At 40.2% G+C, this 19,195-nt stretch overlaps 1 protein-coding gene across 1 annotated transcript in view; it reads right to left on the bottom strand.

Moving 5' to 3' along the window:
• The window catches only part of T265_08475 (hypothetical protein), a gene marked incomplete at both ends in the record, with an annotated part of 25,140 nt that extends 7,212 nt beyond the window's left edge, over positions 1-17,928 (bottom strand). Inside the window, 12 exons of the mRNA XM_009174287.1 lie at positions 1,303-1,520; positions 3,267-3,363; positions 4,530-4,852; positions 6,113-6,440; positions 9,650-9,881; positions 10,785-11,043; positions 12,566-12,709; positions 14,060-14,323; positions 15,069-15,313; positions 16,141-16,405; positions 17,341-17,598; positions 17,842-17,928. Of these exons, the coding sequence (XP_009172551.1) occupies positions 1,303-1,520; positions 3,267-3,363; positions 4,530-4,852; positions 6,113-6,440; positions 9,650-9,881; positions 10,785-11,043; positions 12,566-12,709; positions 14,060-14,323; positions 15,069-15,313; positions 16,141-16,405; positions 17,341-17,598; positions 17,842-17,928 (2,720 nt within the window). The remainder of the gene's footprint in view (positions 1-1,302; positions 1,521-3,266; positions 3,364-4,529; positions 4,853-6,112; positions 6,441-9,649; positions 9,882-10,784; positions 11,044-12,565; positions 12,710-14,059; positions 14,324-15,068; positions 15,314-16,140; positions 16,406-17,340; positions 17,599-17,841) is intronic.
• Positions 17,929-19,195: the final 1,267 nt, after the last annotated feature.

Here is a 19,195-nt window from a genome sequence, read left to right as displayed (position 1 = left end):
AAGGTCCAGTCTCTTCGTAACGGTCATACGAGGAAAATGATCGGCTTATAAAATTGATGTTATATGACACATTACAGTTGCCACAGTGTTGGTCCACCAACTGAGTTATGGCGTCCAAACCTCACTGGTGAATCCCCACACCTCTACTGGACCAGTAGCAGCAGATGACTGTCGGCGTAGTAGTCGGCCTTTTCAAAGTGAACAACAACCTGATGCCATCTGTAAGCCAGATCGTGTAAGGAGCATGTTGCACCCCTGTAGTGGATTCGTTTATTATAACATATGAATTCGGACTAGTCATTTGCATAACAAGTTTCGATTTCGCATCGGTAAATTATTTCGTCTTACTATTATGAGACAGTTTTTTTATAGGAAACGATCAAATATCATGAGGTTATATCCTCAAATTATTCGTCACTTATATGTATTATGGATCACTTTAGTTGTTTGAGCAAGGTGGGTCTTATTTCCCCACATTTAAAGCTCCGTTTGAAGAAAGAATATTCTGCGATACTTTGCGTAGGAATACTGACCCAAAACATCGTATGTGTGTCGTTGTGTTACTTAGTTGCTTTAATCAGCTGTCTGGTCGAATATTCCTTCTACGCCCAAGATAATCTGTCTACATGCTTTCAGACTTCGGCTCAAATTCTCCCCTAAAAATCAAGAAATCTTCACATCAATGAATAAAATAATCTGGAAACCTCAAAGGTTAGAAGCAATTAAGTGAACTGGTTTATTAGAAGCATTGTTTGGTGAGGCCATATCAGCAAAACAAGTCTGCCGCCTAGACACTCGGTCTCAGTCTAACTCCATTCAAAGATGGTTTTGTTTTTGACCAGCAAAGCCTTTTTCCACCAAAATCCCCACGAAGCAAAAGAGCACCTGGTGTTGCCATTTAAATTTAAATAGTGCCGTAATTTCAAAACCGATACAGTGATTTCATGATTTTCTGTAAAATATCTCGCGGTTCTCAGAGATTTGCATTAGTTGGGGTCTGTTTACATCCATTTTTACTAGTGCCTCCCGAATGCTGTGCTCTTAGGTAGTAAATTACTCTTAGGCATCTTATGTTTAAAGGATCTGTGAAACTTTTGAGAATTGACAAGCATGCAAAATAGGAAATGTGGGATTACTAGTAAAATTGGCGCGCGTTTAAAAACCGCCATACCATCCTTCTATTTATGATTTTCTTTTGTAAATCTCTAGTTTTTTTGCCTTTTTCAGCATATTATTGTGCATGTGGACGAAATACCACAACCATAAGCTTGGTTTGCATTTTTTATTCTTGTAATTACTTACCTCTGGTTAGCAGCCTCACGCTCCCTCACACAGGCGTCTTCCTTCTCACGCAGTAGAGTACGACGCAATTCTTCAAGTTGTTGAAGATACGTTTGAAAAGCTCTGCTATCTGCAGACTGCACCTGTTCACTACAAGATTCCCGCAATTCTTGCATTTCTTGTTGGTGTTTGGAGATAATTTGGGCTATTTCAGCCTGAAGTCCACGAGCAGTCGTTTCCTATAAATCGATTGAAGAAATCTTCAAGTTAAGTATCTTGGGGCTTCATCAAGCCAAATGCACAATCATATTGGGTGAGATAAATATGAAAAATAAATATGATAAATCCTGTGCGCAACGCGATCTTTAATCGTCAGTCCCCTTTTTTCCTCAGTGACTCTTCAGTGGAAACCTACGGGCCCTTGGTGATAAACTAAAATGAGGTAAAAAAAAATTACTTGTACGGTACAACTAGCAAAACGGAAGAACAGTGCCCCTAATTTACAGAATGAATTTCATAAATTGTTTAAAAGAATTAGCACACTTAAGTTTGACTCTCGAGATTAATTTTATCTCCAATATATACTACTGCTTTGATGTAGAACAAAATTGCGACTGCTTTAATATTAATCGCGTCCTTTTGTTGTTGCTACCTGCGCGAGTAGAACTGGAATATTCTAGGCCGGGCGCCCTAAGGACCAGAAATTTGAGTCCATGAGAAACGAAACAGCTAACTAATTGCCTGCTGTATGAAGGCATGAAGGTTGCTTTACGAGTGGAAATGCTCTCCAAAATCAAAACTCACTCAGAGAAAGCACAGCTGACTCTCCAACATACCTCTAGCTGAAGGTGACAGAGTCATGTAGGTAGTCAGCTAGACGCGAAACATCTGAATGCTTTAAGTCAATTTTTTTTATTTCAGAGTGTCATCTGTTTGAAATAATGAAGCTTTTTAGATGAACAGTTGTATACTCAACATGGCAGAGTCCCGTTTGGCTCAGCAGATTTCACGGAACTGTTAATTTCTGTGTTTATATGCTGCGACAAGCTCTCTGCAGAAAAGACGGCGCACAATTTCCGGGTTCTCTGCATTATCGATCATTTTTCTATGAAGCATTCATACATCTTCGGTCGAACTAAGCACACACCACTCAGCAACCATCCACATGACCAGCATCACCAATCAGCTTGGCGACCAGAATAGTGTGCTCATGCGGACACCCGGAAACCATATTCTGTGGGCAACAGTCAACAATGAGTAAGCAGGCCCGCATATGTACGAACGAGTAACCGAAAACGTGCTAAGACTTGTTTTTGGCTTATAGTGTGTTTCGGAGTGAAACACTGCACAAACACTTTACATCAGCCGAAGCCAACAGCTGTAACCCCACCCTGATGTGTCGCGAAGGGTTATAAGTGGGCTAAGTTATAAGGCGGTTAAAGAAACTAACCCAGATCCGAAGACGTTCGTGCCCGTCCTCTAGGTATCTTGTAGCAAACCCTCATTCCAATTGAGACCTCAGCCTGTAAATTTGTTTAATTTATTGTAATAAGCCAACAAGCATCCTGTGACTTTCAACCTTATTGGTAGGCATAGTCAGTGCACATCTCACACAACTATGTAAAAAGATTCGATCCTTCGTCATTGAGCATTGGAGTCCAGCGTTGTCTTATTAGGTCAGGAGTGGCTGATTCGAAATTAGACAAGATAAGAAGCGCGACCCATACTCCAGTGAACAATTCACATTATGTGCGAGTACATAAACTGTTGCAATCGCAGTACGAATGCGATTACCCACCATCTGTAAGTAAAACTCCCATGTTCAAACAGCCCTTGCTGCTCTACTGTTTGTTCATGTTGAAGTTTGCTCTCCCCAAGGCTGATGTGTTTGAATCTACGCTCTGCGTTTAAGCGATTGTGTCTGTAACGTGTCTACCACGAACCTTGTGTTTTATCCAAAATAAACGGAACAAAACCTAACTTACCTTTAATTGTTTGAGTTTCTCAGCCTCCCATTTCTCTCGGCGAAGTTTTTCTGCGGCGGCTGCCTTTGCTTCGGCCTTGCGTAAGTCGACCTTGTGTCTGTTTTTGAACAGCAAAAGGGGTTGGGTGAATTAGAAGTTAATGCGTGCGGGAGCCTCTATCTAGGGACGACTACACCAATAGCATACTACTCACGCTAACCAAGGAAAAAAATGTCTTGAAAAGAAATATCTCCTCCGACCTTGGCGAGTTTCGAGTAAGTTTGAGTCAGTGTTATTCTGCAGATGCTGTAACATTTGTCTTACTCTAGTGCACAGAATCCAAAATGTCACAAGGTGTTTGCTCAAACCTGAAAGTGGCGCGAGCCATAACCGGACGCCTTTCGACATTTCTAACCCGTGTGGTAAACATCGAAATCCTGCAAAATTTATCCGCTGGGATGGCAAGAAGGCATACTGGTTAGGAAAGCTTTTTACACAAGGATTTAAGCATACAGATCAGTTGGACCAACGGCCCAGTCTGGAGCACATTCGGAAAGATCTTCGTGTTTCCTCCAAGATAGAATGTGAAGCTGAAATGAACCCCTAGAGTTTGAATCACGTCATTGTCTTCTGAGCGTTCTATGTGTCGTTCCAAACGAGGAATTTACTGTGCTTTAGACAACCCAATGAGGCATCATTCTCTTCCAGTGGTCACAAGTTTTTTTCCCGCAAAAAAGGATGCTGAATGCAATATTCCGATACTTAATTCGTTATAAACGCAGTAGCGGCCTGTGTTTCCGGATGAGGAAACCTTTGTTTCAAGTAAGGATCCGGCTGATATCCTGAGATAGTTGCGTAACATATTTTATGCCGCATCTCCAAAAAATAACCTGAGAATCTTGCGTCCATTTGGGTTACCGGTTCTACGAATCTACCTTTAACGTTTGAACCATTTACCAACTGATGCTACAGGCTGAGATAGTTGCGTAACATATTTTATGCCACATCTCCATAAGATAAACTGAGAATCCTGCATCCATTTGAGTAACCGATTCTACAAATCTACCCGTGGATGCTTTAACGTTTGAATCATTTACCAACTGATGCTATGGTGCGAGATGTGGCGGTCACCTTGTTGTGGAGTGTGTAAAGGATGTCAGAACACGCAATACTCTACTGAATCTTTGAATATTAATCCTAAATAAATGTAACTTGGTTTTAATCTTAAGGAAATCGGCTATAATATGTATGTACGCAAATATTAACATGTTTCACGGAGCTTACCTATCTTGAACAACTTTCAACTTTTCCTCAAGTCTTTGAGAAACTGTCTTCATTTCTGACATTAGGTTTTCACATTTGACATGAAGTGCTTTCTTTTCTTCAATCAACTCATCAATGAGCTTGTAATTTCGCGAAAGCGTGGCCTCATAGTCTGCTTTCATGGATTCCTTGCGCTGTTCGGCCTCACGTTGCGTATCGCGCAGCTGGCGCATTAAGAGTTCACGCTGATGTTCCAACACGCGTTGAAGTCGTTGTACCGATTGCGTTCTTTCCTCCAGTTGCATGATCAATGACTGAACTTTCGAGCCAGAGCAGGATTCAGCCTACTCATTCACACATCAAACCAGGATAGAATAAATAACAAAACCGCGACAATGGAACAAGTATTGACTTGCTGCTGGTAATATTTAGGTCATTGGAGAACAAATCTGTGGATATATATAACAATACCTATGTAACAAGTACGTCTTTCTACAGCTAAATATTATGATGTTCCTGATGAATGTTACGGTTAGGTAGGCAGCTTTCTATCCATCAATTGCTCCATATCGATCATGATAACCAAGTTGTATCAAACCGACTTCTGCTCCGTGGTCAGATTCCTCAACAACTCCGTTTTATAACGAAGAACAACAAGTCTCTCTGATATCTGACGATGTGCTTAACGTAAAGATAACGGCATTACTTGTCAGTAATCATCACACTTTACTTGTATTGAGGGACATGCTGGCAACTCCACTTTCTTTAGAAGGTTTTTGGTGTGTTTGTTGTGCTACACAATTTGGTGGCAACTTCCGTGTCAGTTATTCTTATAAGGATAGTGCTCATATATCGCGACATATCCGTTGATGCAGACAAGTGAATTACTCGCAGGAGCGACAGCCATAGGAAACCGCAAGATATTTATGAACTGGTGACGCTTTTCTAAAATGACAACAACCCCGGCTAACAATGTCAAATTCGTCTGTCGGTGTCCTTTTAATTAGTGTGCGTACTACTTAGCTCTGCTTTATGAATTATTGAGAGGCATTGATCCATGATCCAGAGATGGTTGTAAAAGCCATCAATGGATTTACTACTGTACTGCATTATTGGTTTCTTCAGAGTTTTTTTTACGCTATAGGTTTCAGCCACGTTCAATATAAGTAAGCTATAACTGAACTAAAGTATGCAAAGGTATGTAAGACTAGCCATTTTTGAAATCACTGTTATCTCTTCTTGTACTTCTTAAATAAAGTTATAGCCTTACAAAGCAATTTTCTGTTTGTTTACTTAAAAAAACTCAATTAAAAACTTTACTTGAAAATGACTTAAAAGTGACCAATGTCTACAGCGTTCAATCGAATACAGACCGACTGTGGACCATGAGTTGTGGACGATGAGTAGACAAATGCATCAAAATAAAGTATGAAAGAGATGAAGCGTCAACAGTAATTAGATCCATATTTTTGTTGTTTCAAAGGGTGATGGCAAGTTGAATTTTATGTGACTTGGGAAGCGATTTGTCACACTAGCGGCCAACTTTTCACAAATAATTACTTTCTATTTAATAAGTAGTGTAAGCTAAGAGGAAATGCACTGACCTCTAGCATGTTCCCTGACCAAGTCGAGTTAACGGAGGTCCTAGTGTCGACAAGGTGTTCATGCGAAGATCCCTTTTTCGGTGTAGTGGTGTTGGTTGACGACAACTTTGGAAACTTTTGCTCAAGTTCAGGCGCTTCGGAATAGATACACCATGGATCCGCCGGTGGACCGTTGGTTTCTCTGGAGATCGCTCCGTCAGTTGGCATTTGTTTATTTGTGCTTTTTCCAGATCCTGTCTGACTCTTTGTTCTTAAGAGAGTACGCGTTTGCTTCACTCTTCTCTCCAGTGTTTTTCCGATGGCTCTTCGAATTTGCTGTTCCTCTGGCCTGATAATTTATATTTAATTAATCAGGGCAAATATTATCAATTTAGAATTCCTAAAGGAAGTGATTTACCAGCAAATCAGTGACTGATGAACTTGCTCAAGGTTTTACAGTGTGATTACAGTGTGTTATTTGGGGAAAACGATAAGCAAAGAGTGTTTTGTCACCAGAATAATCAGTAAAAACCTACCGGCGGATAACTGATCGTAAGGCGTCAACTCACAGTCAGAGGGTTGTAAGATTACTCTGAGAAGTGAAAAACAAAATCTTACGTCCTTAAGGAAATTTTTCTGGATGTTCTGGAAATAAGATTAAGACAAGAGTTGTGTAATTCCACTGAACATGGCGCTACTCTGTCCCCCTCCCCGGATAAAATCTTATCATCTAGAAGAAACAGCTGACTGCCCCAATTCCAAATAGATGAGAGGCACACGGGCGACATTGGGTATAGCCCCATTACGTGCGTAATTAATTTTCGTTTTATTATACATTCAAGTCATGTCTACTCATCTAGAAAGAGATCTTTAAATATCTTAATTAAGTTGCACTTTGTCACTTACCTCGACCTACGGGTCGGTTCCAAATAAAGAAGGGCTTACATGTGTAAGGGACCCTAATGCCTTTTTTTCTTTAAGCCAATTAAATTATTTTCACCGACTTTAAATGAGTCATTAGGAAGAAGAAACTTAAATCGTGTGACACAATCATTAGAGGAATGCATTGCGTTCATAATAAAACCAAATCTTATATGAAATAAGTACCACGTGGCTAGGTGTATGAGTTAGAATCAAGAATAACATGAGTAAATAGGCCAGTTGCTTACTGAAGTGTGGAGAATAGAGTTAGGGACTGCCATATAATTACTTAAAGCACACTGTTGGGAGTATTATCGGTTGGCATTGTGACTAGAAAAACGCAGCTGGTGAAGCAACTTCAAACCTCGTTTAAGTAAACACGGTTGCGTTCTGAAGACTATTTTTATCAACCCAGCTCAATCCAGCCACCCAATCGCCACTAGCAGTGCTGGATACTTGCGTGAACTCTAGTCAGTCGGGTGGCCGTTGATCTGCTTGACGATCTCAGCAAAGTGCTTCAAAATGTTCCGCCAGAACCAGTACATTTTGGAAGCCAGTTATCTATCGTAAAGTTTGCTGATTGTTTCTTATCCCTAATTTCTATGCATTAATCCACAATGGAATTCAATTTATTCGCAAATTCTGATGTTTCATTCCTCTTTCTTGATGGCTACGCTAACAAACACAACGAACTGGATTATTACGAAGTCATCTGTGCCTAAAAATTATTTATAAATGTTTATCTTGTGATCATCACTGCCGGATTGGAAAGTTTAGATAAGATTATGTCAACCTGCATCACCTGTAGCGCGGACGTAATACCAGTCTGTTTGTCAGTACTCAAGTTTCCAATGCTAGGAAGGTGTTATGCGGCGTATGATTGCACTGATTCAGTCCTGCTTCAATGATGATGATGATGATCAATTTTCCTTACTTTTTTGTGATTTTCCAGTATAGAACAGATGTGTTTCTAGTCCTTCATCGTTGCCATTTTAGGCTGGGTTACGGAACCAATAAAATTGGTCCCCCAATAAGCGACAGCATCAGATGAGTTTGTAGTTTGTCCTATTTACTCGCGGGCGAAGGCAGTTAGATTATGTTCATTTAGATTTACTCAGGGGGAACACGCTCAGGTGAATCTAGATTTCTAGTGAAACAGCAAAACAACTTCGCTGCTGATTCTTCACATAACGTAGTGATCAGTGTAAGCGGAGCACTTACTAGGGTGATTCACGTTTATTTCAGAGCACCCTTCCCGTAAAAGGTTTCCGAGGCCAACGATTTTCATGTCATTCAATTATTTTATTCTGACCGGCTGTGGTAGGCTAATGCAATATTCACAGTTTGGTAATACTAAGTCCCGAAGGGTTGCAGTAACTATTGAGACATCAAATATTTCTGTCCCAAAACCGTTCTAGTTTATTCACTTGAATTATATTCATTAGAATACTTAGTTGGTTCTTGATCTCACAAAGCTCATCTCTGTGGAGGAGGCTTCCTTCGCTTATAACTTCACATATCTAAGAAGAAGTAGTGAACCGGTTGAACACTCTGCCATATGCGATCGGCTGCTTGCACTTTCATGCGTAAATGGGACCCTGTGCAACTCTCGATTTTTGTACGGTCTGTTGTATCCATTTTATTGACGAAAGCGTATCTCTGCTTACAATAGAGCAAGTTTGAAGGGCCACCATCGGGATGCAGTGGAAGCGCAGAGTTGTAGTTGGTCAACCGGAAAAACGTTTCGCTTGCCGAAAAATACAACCAAACTGAGATCGAAATGCCCTAATATAAGGTATAATTGTATTGGCTGCCATCAGAGAAATTAATCTTGCAGCATTCGCGCATCATCATGCATTAAGCCCGAAAGCATCACTTTAAACGCCAAGGCACTCAAATTTATCTCACTGATCCAAGTCATTTTTCGTGAGAGCCTTATAGCTCATGTTTTCTGAATTGCTCTTTAAATACATTAAAATACAACAAACAGACACGATGAACGTACAGTGAAATTAATTTTTCCAAAGTTTCTGAAACCCATTTTGAGGTTATGGCAAGATCAGATCCGAACTGTTATATTGAAACCTGACGCGCATCAGTCAATATGCTTGGTTCAGTGGATTTCCCCGAAAAATCTCAACCTTCGCGGAGATTTATTATAGCATTTTGCAGTGAACGGAATATCTGCGTAGAATAGGTTGAATATTGTTCTTAAGACTATCTGAGGCCCAGATATCCTTTAGCAAACTTTACGTCCTGGGTTCTTCCCTCTAAATTTTGGAGCTTACCCTTTCCTTATAAAAAAATCTCATAAGTCAGGTATTGTGTAATGAATTCCAAGGGTTAGACGTCCATAATAAAAACAATTCTATCTATCCTATAGTCCGACGCTGCGGAACTCCACAGAAGAATTACAAGAAAAACTTTTATAGTAAAATCAACCCAACCAATTATCTTATATTATTACTGGAACCTTAATGGTTAACTTGAAACCTCAATTTGAAGAGTCTTGTACAATTGAGTAAATCGGACGTTGAAAGGTGCATCAGTGAGTCCAAACGCAGAGTGCCTCGAAATGGTAAAAGCAAGTTTATACTCTTTTGTATGTTGTTGATGAAAAGTAAAACGTTTGCTTACGTTCCACGATTTCCTGCCGGATTCCTGTAAAAATTCGTAGGTAGGCTGGCAACCGACAAACCCCGAATTCGTCCAGTACAGCCATACGTACCGGCCGAACTTTCCAGATGTTTCACGTGAATTGGCTCTGTCAAAACCGACGGCGCACGATCACGCAGGGGTTGCTCAAAGCATAACGTTTTGACATCTGTATCCACATCCGTTTCCGATAAAACGCGGTTTATTTCATTCACTGTTGGGTGAATAAAAATTAGCAACAGTCTTGTGCACATATTATTGAATCTATTGAAGCCGTATAAAACACCGGATTATATGAAAACTAAATGCACGATAAGTAGCAGCACCTTTTATCACAGGACAAACATCTCAGGTATTGTTTGGGGCAGGAGACAATATACAATATATGGTGTTGACTTGATCCTCTAAACCTGGTAAAAACATGTGATCTGATCCACCAGGTGGCAAGTGTATCAGAGTAAAATCAACTCCTTTAGTTAGCCGTTCCACAAACGCATCAGTGTTCAATGTATTTCGGATAGCGTAAGATATGGTTGTCATCTTGGAGACCATCAAGATTTATTGCATGGATAGATGATGAAGGAATGTGGATTCGCTTCCATTATCCCGATTGCTCGAAGTTGAGCGGGTTGGCCGTAAAGCAGAACTTAACCTCCACATTCATTTGTACTAATGTTTTATCCGTTTGTAAAGGCGGAAACTAGAAGTGCTGATCTTACTGTTGACAATGGGGTTTGGTAACAAGAAGTTCATTGAAAGAAGTTCCACCATACCACCATAGCGAAAAATCAGGGTTTGGTACGAAAACCACTTGATTCACTAAGTTTTTGTTATTCGCACACATTCCCTAGCTGAGACTTATTTCTGAACGACTTGCTCACGATGGTGAATCGCTATCATCAGAACCAGGTTTGAACCAGGTTTGAATCATTTTTACGTCCAAATTAACATGAAGTACCAGTGGTGTTTTGTTCAGATTGGATCAAATTTTTGTTTGAGTTCTTAGAAGTATTTTCAGTTCGAGAGGCCAAACACAATTGTTGTTATTTCAGCACCTCGATTAAAAATAATATGAAAGCATATTTCATGTGAGCAGTCCAAACATTTTGCAACTTACGCATATCTGACCATCCTTTGGAAGTGCTTTTTGGTTCACTCACTTCGTCAATCTCAGCCCAAAAAGAACGGCCGCCAACTTGAAATCCATTCCCGTCATCTGAGTGAACTTCACTGGCTAGGTCACCCAGCATAGTTTGCACACCCAACTTATCGGAGCATTGGTCTTCGGAACCAGTACGTTGGGTCATTTGTCCTACTGTAACATTGTCAGCTGCGTTTCCGCAAGATGGAGATTCATCACCAAGCATAGGAAGGGACTGTTACGAAAGACAAGAAGGCATATAGGTCAACGACAATCCGTTGACGAATAGAGTATTCGTAACCGTCAGATGCTGGCTAAAGTATATTTGAGCATTGGCTACAAATAGCCGGTAATTGCGCAGTAGGATAACGCCCTGGAGGCAGGTTCTGCTAACGCTTGTTTTGTAGTTCTTTTAAGCTTCTGCGGTCATAGACATCGTTGAAATCCCAGGCTTACAGATAACGTTGCTGTTGAATGTTTGTTGCAGTCAGATTCACGTTCATCTAGATTTTTTCAATTATGATGATCTTCTGTGAAATGTATGTATTTACTAACCAACAGCATTTAACCTTATTGTTGTCTAGAGATTCGGAAGCCATTTGGATCTGGTTTACGAGAAAAAGTATTGAAGAAACTTTACTGAGTAGGGGCGGAGTACGTGGACTATTAAGAATACCATAATCGAGTGTACATCAGTTTCACGTTTCGCTGAGTAACTGACACTCACTTGCTACCTAATGGTACAATATTACATTGAACATAAGTGGTTTTTGTTTTAGTCCTTGCGCCACATATTGGAATAACCTCAACCGTTGTGAGCACCCAGGAGCCACGACTATGCCCCTAAATCGACCTGCGATTTGGGTGCTTTTTTAAAGAATTCACTATTAATGTCGATAGAATTTCCAGCTAACAACTGCACTTTTAATAATTTAAGGAAGCACTGGTAACTTTGTGAGCGCGAACCGGGCTAAAAAATCACCCTTTATTTAGGCCTGCAATTGAACATGCTCTCTGGTGACAGCGTGTGAGTTGAATTTTTCGGATTTTCCAATTTGATGGAAAATTTCTGCACCAAAATAGGCAGCCAAAAACTGGTTCAACTAACTTGTTTTAGGAAAAACGTTGATATTGGATAAAAAAATAATTGGTTTCCTGATTCAAACACAAGTAGCCGGCTGAAATAATATAATTTACAAGGCCAAACGTATTTGTCCAAAGTAGTACAACTACGGAAGTGTCATACTACTCCAAACCATTCCTTGAGGTTTTATTTAGTGTGTTAATTTGTAGAAGCAGCGGACATAAGTTGAGAAATTGAAAGTAACTGGCCTCTGGAAGGGAAGTCCCGGAAGTTAAATCACTTTGTTCCGTTAGGTAGTTTTCTAGTCTTCCCAAATGACTGTTTGCACCATCAACCGTTACTTTAAGCTTATGACGCACGCTCACAACATATAGTACTTGAATAGAGTAATTCAGTTCGGCACAAGAACAGATTTAAATTTAAATCGCTGAGGGTAAAGCCGGGCATTATATGAACTGGACGGCACATTAATATAATCTCAACTGAGAGCAAGAAAACATTAGTAATAGCCTGATGGGACCTGCTTTCGTGAGCTGCTCATTCCTCAGCCTCCACACAGCAGGACAAATGTAGTTGAAAATCAAAAACATAATGATACATTTCTACTGTGTAAGCCCAGGGAAAATGTTGGCTCTTCGCATAACCAGGAAGAGAGCAATATTTTTGGCTATACCTTTTCCGAAGTGTCAACGGATTTTGGTGTTGTTCTCATTCTCGGCTGACTGTCTGAATCACCATCTTGTCCTGCTACCATTGGCGTTGAAGAAGAAACGCCGGTTGTCACATTGTGGTTTTCTGACTCACCGAAGCTGTTCTGCTGCAGTCGGTACGAAGACAAAGGTATATTACCGGGTTGAATATGTGTCCTCTTCATTCGAACGATGCGTGATGTAAGTAAGTAAAAAAATTACGTCGTCATGCCATCACAAGGAAGTTCTGGGTTGAATATTATTACCGCTCTAATTAGAAAGTAAACCCTGCATCCTACATATCTCCTCATTGACGCATCACTGACACAATATAGTATAACAGGCAAGCAGAGAATGTCAAAGGTCGTTTACGAAATTCCATCCGATATGTGGGTAAAGGTAAACTCTCATTTTCATTGGACAAACATAGCAATCAATTTGAAACCCCATCTAAAAATGGGTGCATAGCCTTTAATGGGTGGTGTCTATTTTATTAGGAAGGCACAGAATAATTGTCGGATCTACGGTGTTTTTTTATTAAATGGACACTAAACCTCTCAGAATATGCGTGGTTTCGGCACTGTGTGATGCGCTCCGACCATGTTGAGTCCCAAATGACGTAGAAAGCAGGTTGTATGTAATTTATGCTCCTTTCCAGGAACCAATCTAGCCTCCGAACGCAACTCTGGCGAACATAGCTTTGCAGGTGCACTTCCGAATTTCTTCCAGGTGTATCCATCAAATTCTGTTTGTTTTTATGAGTAATGCAGTGAAGATGATCAAAACAAAAGTAGTAACCCGAGAGAAGACGTATGAAAATTATTGGACATACTCAAGTTTCCGGTTCTACAACGGTCTTCCGTTGAGGAATCCGGTCACCACACTTTGTTCTAAGCAAATCGCCACGTAATACACAGATGCAAACTCAGATCTCTCTTGAAAGATATAGTTTTATAAACACTCTACTACTGATATGACAGAATCATCATGGATTGGTCTCCATCTCTACAGTCGCCTGCCAGACTGACTTGTATGCAAAGGTGTCCACTTCCAATAGACCACTCAGAAATCTGTTGGGACTGATCCGAATCCAAACCAAATGAACTACTTTTAGCTAGAAGTAACTAGATGGAGTAAGTTGAAGGGATAACGTGGGGATTCTGACTTCTACCATACCATACCAACCCGCCAGCCCATATTCGATAAGTCAGAGGCAAACACTTAAATAACTAGAAGGAAGAAGACCACAGCTGAGGTCAAGTCCAAATTAAGCCCTTTGGATTTCCCGGGATTCGCAAGGCTATTTATTAGAGACCACTTAATGAACCATCAAATTATAATGGAAAGTCTATAGTAGGCAGACGAATCAGCTTCAAGTCCGCAACAAAGCGGAGGCAATGTCGAGTGCGTTAACGCATGCTTTCGAATGGTTGATGGACTGCCTCAATAAGAAACGAAATCCAGTTCATCATCTTCACCACCATCATCATCATTAACAACTGTAAGAACCGCGTACTTGTCGTACAATGGTTGTGGCTGCCACAGTTTCGTTCACCAGTGATTTGGGAAAGTGGGGTAGGTAGCTGCGTATTGGAGGCTGGAGCTGATGAATTGACGCGTAAATCAATGGCTCTCAGTGGACTGTTGAGTGGAAGAATTGAAAATGGAGCTGTGCATTGAAGGCAATAGCTTGCACCGACGGGCTCTATCGAGGGCACGACCGGTCCATGTCTGACAATGCCCTTTGTCATTGATCTGGCCCGTCTTGGGGACCCATCCAGAAAGACGGAAGTAACCAGCGCAGCTGTGTTTACTTGCATACCATGGCTGCTCAATTTTTGCCGGAGTCTCCCTTCCTTACTAAATAGCTTTCAGCGCTTTGAAAGTGATTTGTTCAGCAATAAAGTATATGCACCCCACACCAAAAGTGACTCTTCACACGATCTAATCCTTGTGGTCGTAATTGGTGGTTATCTGTCTGCAAATATCAGATCTGGTGAAAGCCAAACCCAAAATACATAGGCGGTAACAGCGAACACATTGTGTGAAATCACTGGAAAGTATAAAATGAACGCAAAATTATTAACCTATCTTATGGCCTTGTCTCCTGAAGGGATTCTACTTGTCCTCCTCAGATTCTAATAAATCAATGGTATATTTTTGACACATGAAGCTTGTCTTGACATGAAGCTTCATTGCTCTTTCATCCATCCGTCTTGATGTGGGGGACGTTTTTACTCTTTTATATCCAGTGAGCTAATATACTGCTTGAGTTTACAACGGGAGAAAGTAAACCAGTTTGGGAGATTCTCGAGTCAAAACAGAGATAAAAAATTTCGTGATGTGAGGAACGTAGTCAATCACGTTTTTCCAGACGATCTCAAATGTCTACTCATGAAACGGAAGACGTCAGTATAAATTCACTAAGCTATTTTTCTTTCGGTTCGGCTATGATTTGTTTATTTTAAGCAGTACGTTTTCTCTCACCTCACAAATCGATTGGTCACCATGAGGTTGTTTGGGCTGCGCTGAACGATATTTATTTTGATTTTTTGTCTGCAGCAATTTTTCAGACCGACAGGGTGATAAGTTTCTCATGCGCAGTTTTTGTTCTTCTAATATTCGGCGAAGTGCAGCCTGGGCAGCCAGCTGTCTGCGTCGATAGCGACGCCAGAATTTCTGGATCTTTCTGGCAGCCTCTGTTTGATGACGATACCCTTCATCTTGGTGTGCTGGAAAACGATTTGTTGGAAGAACAATCCGTTGACGTCATATTTTGATTTGTTTTAAAAACCATTGGAAATGCTTTGTACATACCACGGAGAAAAGCAAACAAATAGAAAAGAAATTTGAGTAACTGCGTTTTTAAATGGTACGCATTGGGGGGCAAAACGTTGAAATTCCGTTTATTATACCATGAGATCATTCCATCGTTCAGTCAAATCTTTCCCTTATTACTACCGAATGAAATCTTTATTTCTTAAAATGCAACACAATTGGCCTTAACGGGCTTCAATCAACGCTGGCAATCTTTTAATGGATGATAAATAACTAGTAAATTTTATAATAAAGTTAATTGTGTTATACTAAACAAACAACTTAGTTAATCTTCGTATTCAGGAAGGCAGTGATTTGGGTGGAATAATACTGGATAATGGTGGCTGTGATGTGTCATCTTACCTTGTATCTCAGATATTCGAGGCGAAAAACATACCGCTTGGCTATGTGGCGATCTACAAGAGCTGAATATGTTTGTACAAAGCATTCTGTGTATTTTTAACGATCAGTACTGTTGAGTATTCTATAGGGTGTAATGCAATCACCTACGAGAGAGTCATGTTGCAGATTATATTCTCAAGGTCTCGGTTGCAACAATATTTTATCCTTCCACAGTACACGCGCCAACATCAATATACAAACTCAAAAAACTTCACGCGCTACAAAATATAGTAGGGCCTAACAGCCATTCTCTACCATTTCTAAAAACTATGCACATTTCTGTGGCCACAAAAACAGAGTTAGTTTGCGGAGTTTGAAAACGTCACGCCATTAAACTTACCTTTATTTATATCTTGATTAATCCATTGGTTGTTTGACTGTTGAGAAACCCCGTAGTTGGGTGGTGGCCCAAGAGAGACTTCCGATATTTCACTTCGGTCTTTCGAAATGTTTACACCAAACAGAACGCCTTGAGGAGATTTTAAGCGTGTTTTCTTTTTATTAAATGCATCATCCAAACTGTCCAGTGAAATTTTGAGCTCAGGATCACACTTGACTTTACGATGAGTAGCGGGAAGTGGATACTTTTGTGAACTGCTGTGAACCTAAAAAATTAAAAAACTGGGTGCATATTTCTGTTACCTCAAAACCATTCTAAATATTAGGTGAAAAACGTAAAAAAACGCTCAGACATACACTCTACGACAAGATGATGATTTTACAACTTCTGTATTTCGGAATGACTTCTCAGCGTTCGAAGGGACAAATCGGCTTTAAAATATAAGCGGCTTACACCAGGTGTTCCAAAAATCGACCCGAACAACTTTCAGTCATATATCTACATGGATAGCCAGCTTTACCCCAGTTGCTTTAAAGAGTACATTTTAAGTCTTCTTCGAGCGTAACTTGTCCGTTTGGTCCAACTTTTGAGATCTTTTCTTACCTGAATACATTACAAACTTCATCTTCTCCCAAAAATTTGTGAACAATCTGATTCAAACAAACCATCTTCCTCAAAATTCATTCCAGTCAGTTTAATTTAGAAAGTTACTACACGTTTATTTTTCTCTCTCATGTCCATATAAAAAAATGTTACTGAATTTGACCGTCTAGGGCGCTTTATATCCGGATAAATTTGTGAATGGGTGCAGAACACGTTCCACGCACTCTGGCCTACAGACTCAGTAGCTGGGTCTACATTTGTTTACGGTTTTCAACATCAGGTTAGTGAGTAAAACATGTATGACCAAAGCGCCTTAACAGATTTCACTTGACATTTGTAATGAACACACTCAGTAGTCAGGTGGTCAACACAAATGATGTCTCATGTCCACGTTTTTGTGCATATCTCGAAGTCCATTATATAGATTTCAAATGCCGACCGGGCAGGAGCAACAAACTTTTGGTTGGCTGTACACAACTCCATTAGCTTCTAAAATAAGAAGGCGTTGTAAATGTCATCAAAATCACCTGCTCCTCGAGGATGAAGTGACTTAATGGAGCTCTTCTCTATTTCTATCAAAAACTTGATCAGACTTACAGACTCCATCTCCAGTTTTTCCCAGCTGGGTTCCGAATCGTCCACATATGTCTTCAGCCAGTCTGTCACGTTTCGGCGACTTCTCTCCTCGGCTTCTGGGGACTGCTTAGCGTTGGAGGGATGATCCTGACACGAGATTCTTTTGGATGGCTCGGCTTTGACCTTGGCAGGATCCAAATTTGGGTTTCGTTTCGCCGAATTCATCCGGGTTTTCAACGATCCATTACCAGTCACTTTTGATTCACCTGTTATTGGCCTCTGAACGTCAAAAAATTTGCAACTTTCAGTCAAGGTTACATGATTTTAATACAACTTATTTTCGTTAGGCTTATTCATAGTTGATTACTGACATTACGCTGTAATAACGAGTCGGCTGAGAGAAACAGCATGCCGAGAACAGTGTTGTTAGAATAAAATAATTTTTCAACGTAGGCATAACAGAAACTTTTGATGTTAAGTACCAAAAAGATAGTTAGGAGAAATGAAGCTCTTCCAACTCACATCGGTTGACCTTGCTGAATTACGACCACTGGTGTTCGAGAGCTTAGACAAACAAATTTGAGACCCCCGTAAACTCAAATCCAGCATTGCGGAATACAACTTCTCCAATGTTCACAAATTTTTAATTTCCAAAACGATAAGCTGAAAAATAAGGAAAGGCTTTGAATAAGAGCGGAATAGATTTTAAGATAAGATAAGATATTTTGAGACGGAATATATTCTGCTATCACACGCGGTCGGTTAATTTGCACCTGTGTTTGAACGCAAGGTAGATTGCGGGTAAAAAATTTTACTTCTCATTGGGAGATGTTATTTTTGTACTTGGTCCTGATTAAACATACTGGAACTTGCTTGTAGGTTTGAGTAATCTTGCGTTACAAAGATATATTTTTAAAACCCTACCGCCTTTGTTTTTGTTAATAATTGTCCGCCTTATGTCAATTTTTTACTTATGCTGAGCGCATCGATAATCCTACTGACCTATCTTAGCCTATCGAGATTTTTTTCAATCTCATTTTTGTGCGCGAATTGCAACTCATCTACCGAAGCTGAAGAAAAACGCTTGCAAATTGTCTTATATATTTTGCACTCAAAAGATGCTACAATAGATGACAACTTGTAGAAAATAGACAAACACTCAAAACAAACGCAAGTAGAGCAACCGGACCGCCACTTGAACAATCGAGGCAAATTTCTGCAATCGGGATGACGGTTTTCACCGAGTACTGGTGTCGCTCTCTTAGACATAACAAATCCAGGAACGAGGTTGTTCGTTGAGAATCTGACCCAGGGAGAACGGGTAAACGGGGACTCATATAATGTATGGGTGCAGGTGTGTGACACTTTGACAAGATTATTCTAAGTGCTCAATTCTTTATTTTGGTTCTGCAAAGATTCTGTATTTTGTTCAATGCTCAAAATATTATGTGCACTATTCTGAAGAGGTGTCTTTTCGCAGCTTTCAAAATTGCTTTACAAGACCTTGAGCAACAAAAGAGAACTGTAGGATAACTCAAAGTTATAAGTGAATCTTCTAACAGCTACTTAACTCTTCTAAATTTAAATCACGTTCCGAATAACTTCTGTGACCCTAATTTGTCTACCAAGTCTTGCCTAGCTATGAAATGCTTGTGAGCTTTCCTGTGAATCAACACCGGATATGTAACTAACACAACTCTCAGTTTAGTATATAGAACTGGTCCATGTTTCTCGCGTTTTTCCACTCAATCCTGTTTGCCTGAGAAAACTAAATTGCTGGCAAGCTTTCAAAAGTCTTACACAGTCCCTTCTTATGGCTGCAATGATAGCAAAGAAATCGTCTTCCGAAATGTGGTCCAAAGCTTAACTTGACGAA

This window comes from Opisthorchis viverrini (assembly GCF_000715545.1).
Source record: "Opisthorchis viverrini unplaced genomic scaffold opera_v5_218, whole genome shotgun sequence".
NCBI classification, from domain to species: domain Eukaryota; kingdom Metazoa; phylum Platyhelminthes; class Trematoda; order Opisthorchiida; family Opisthorchiidae; genus Opisthorchis; species Opisthorchis viverrini.
The sequence above is the reverse complement of the archived record's forward strand: the minus strand, read 5'-3'. Positions and strand labels throughout refer to the sequence as shown.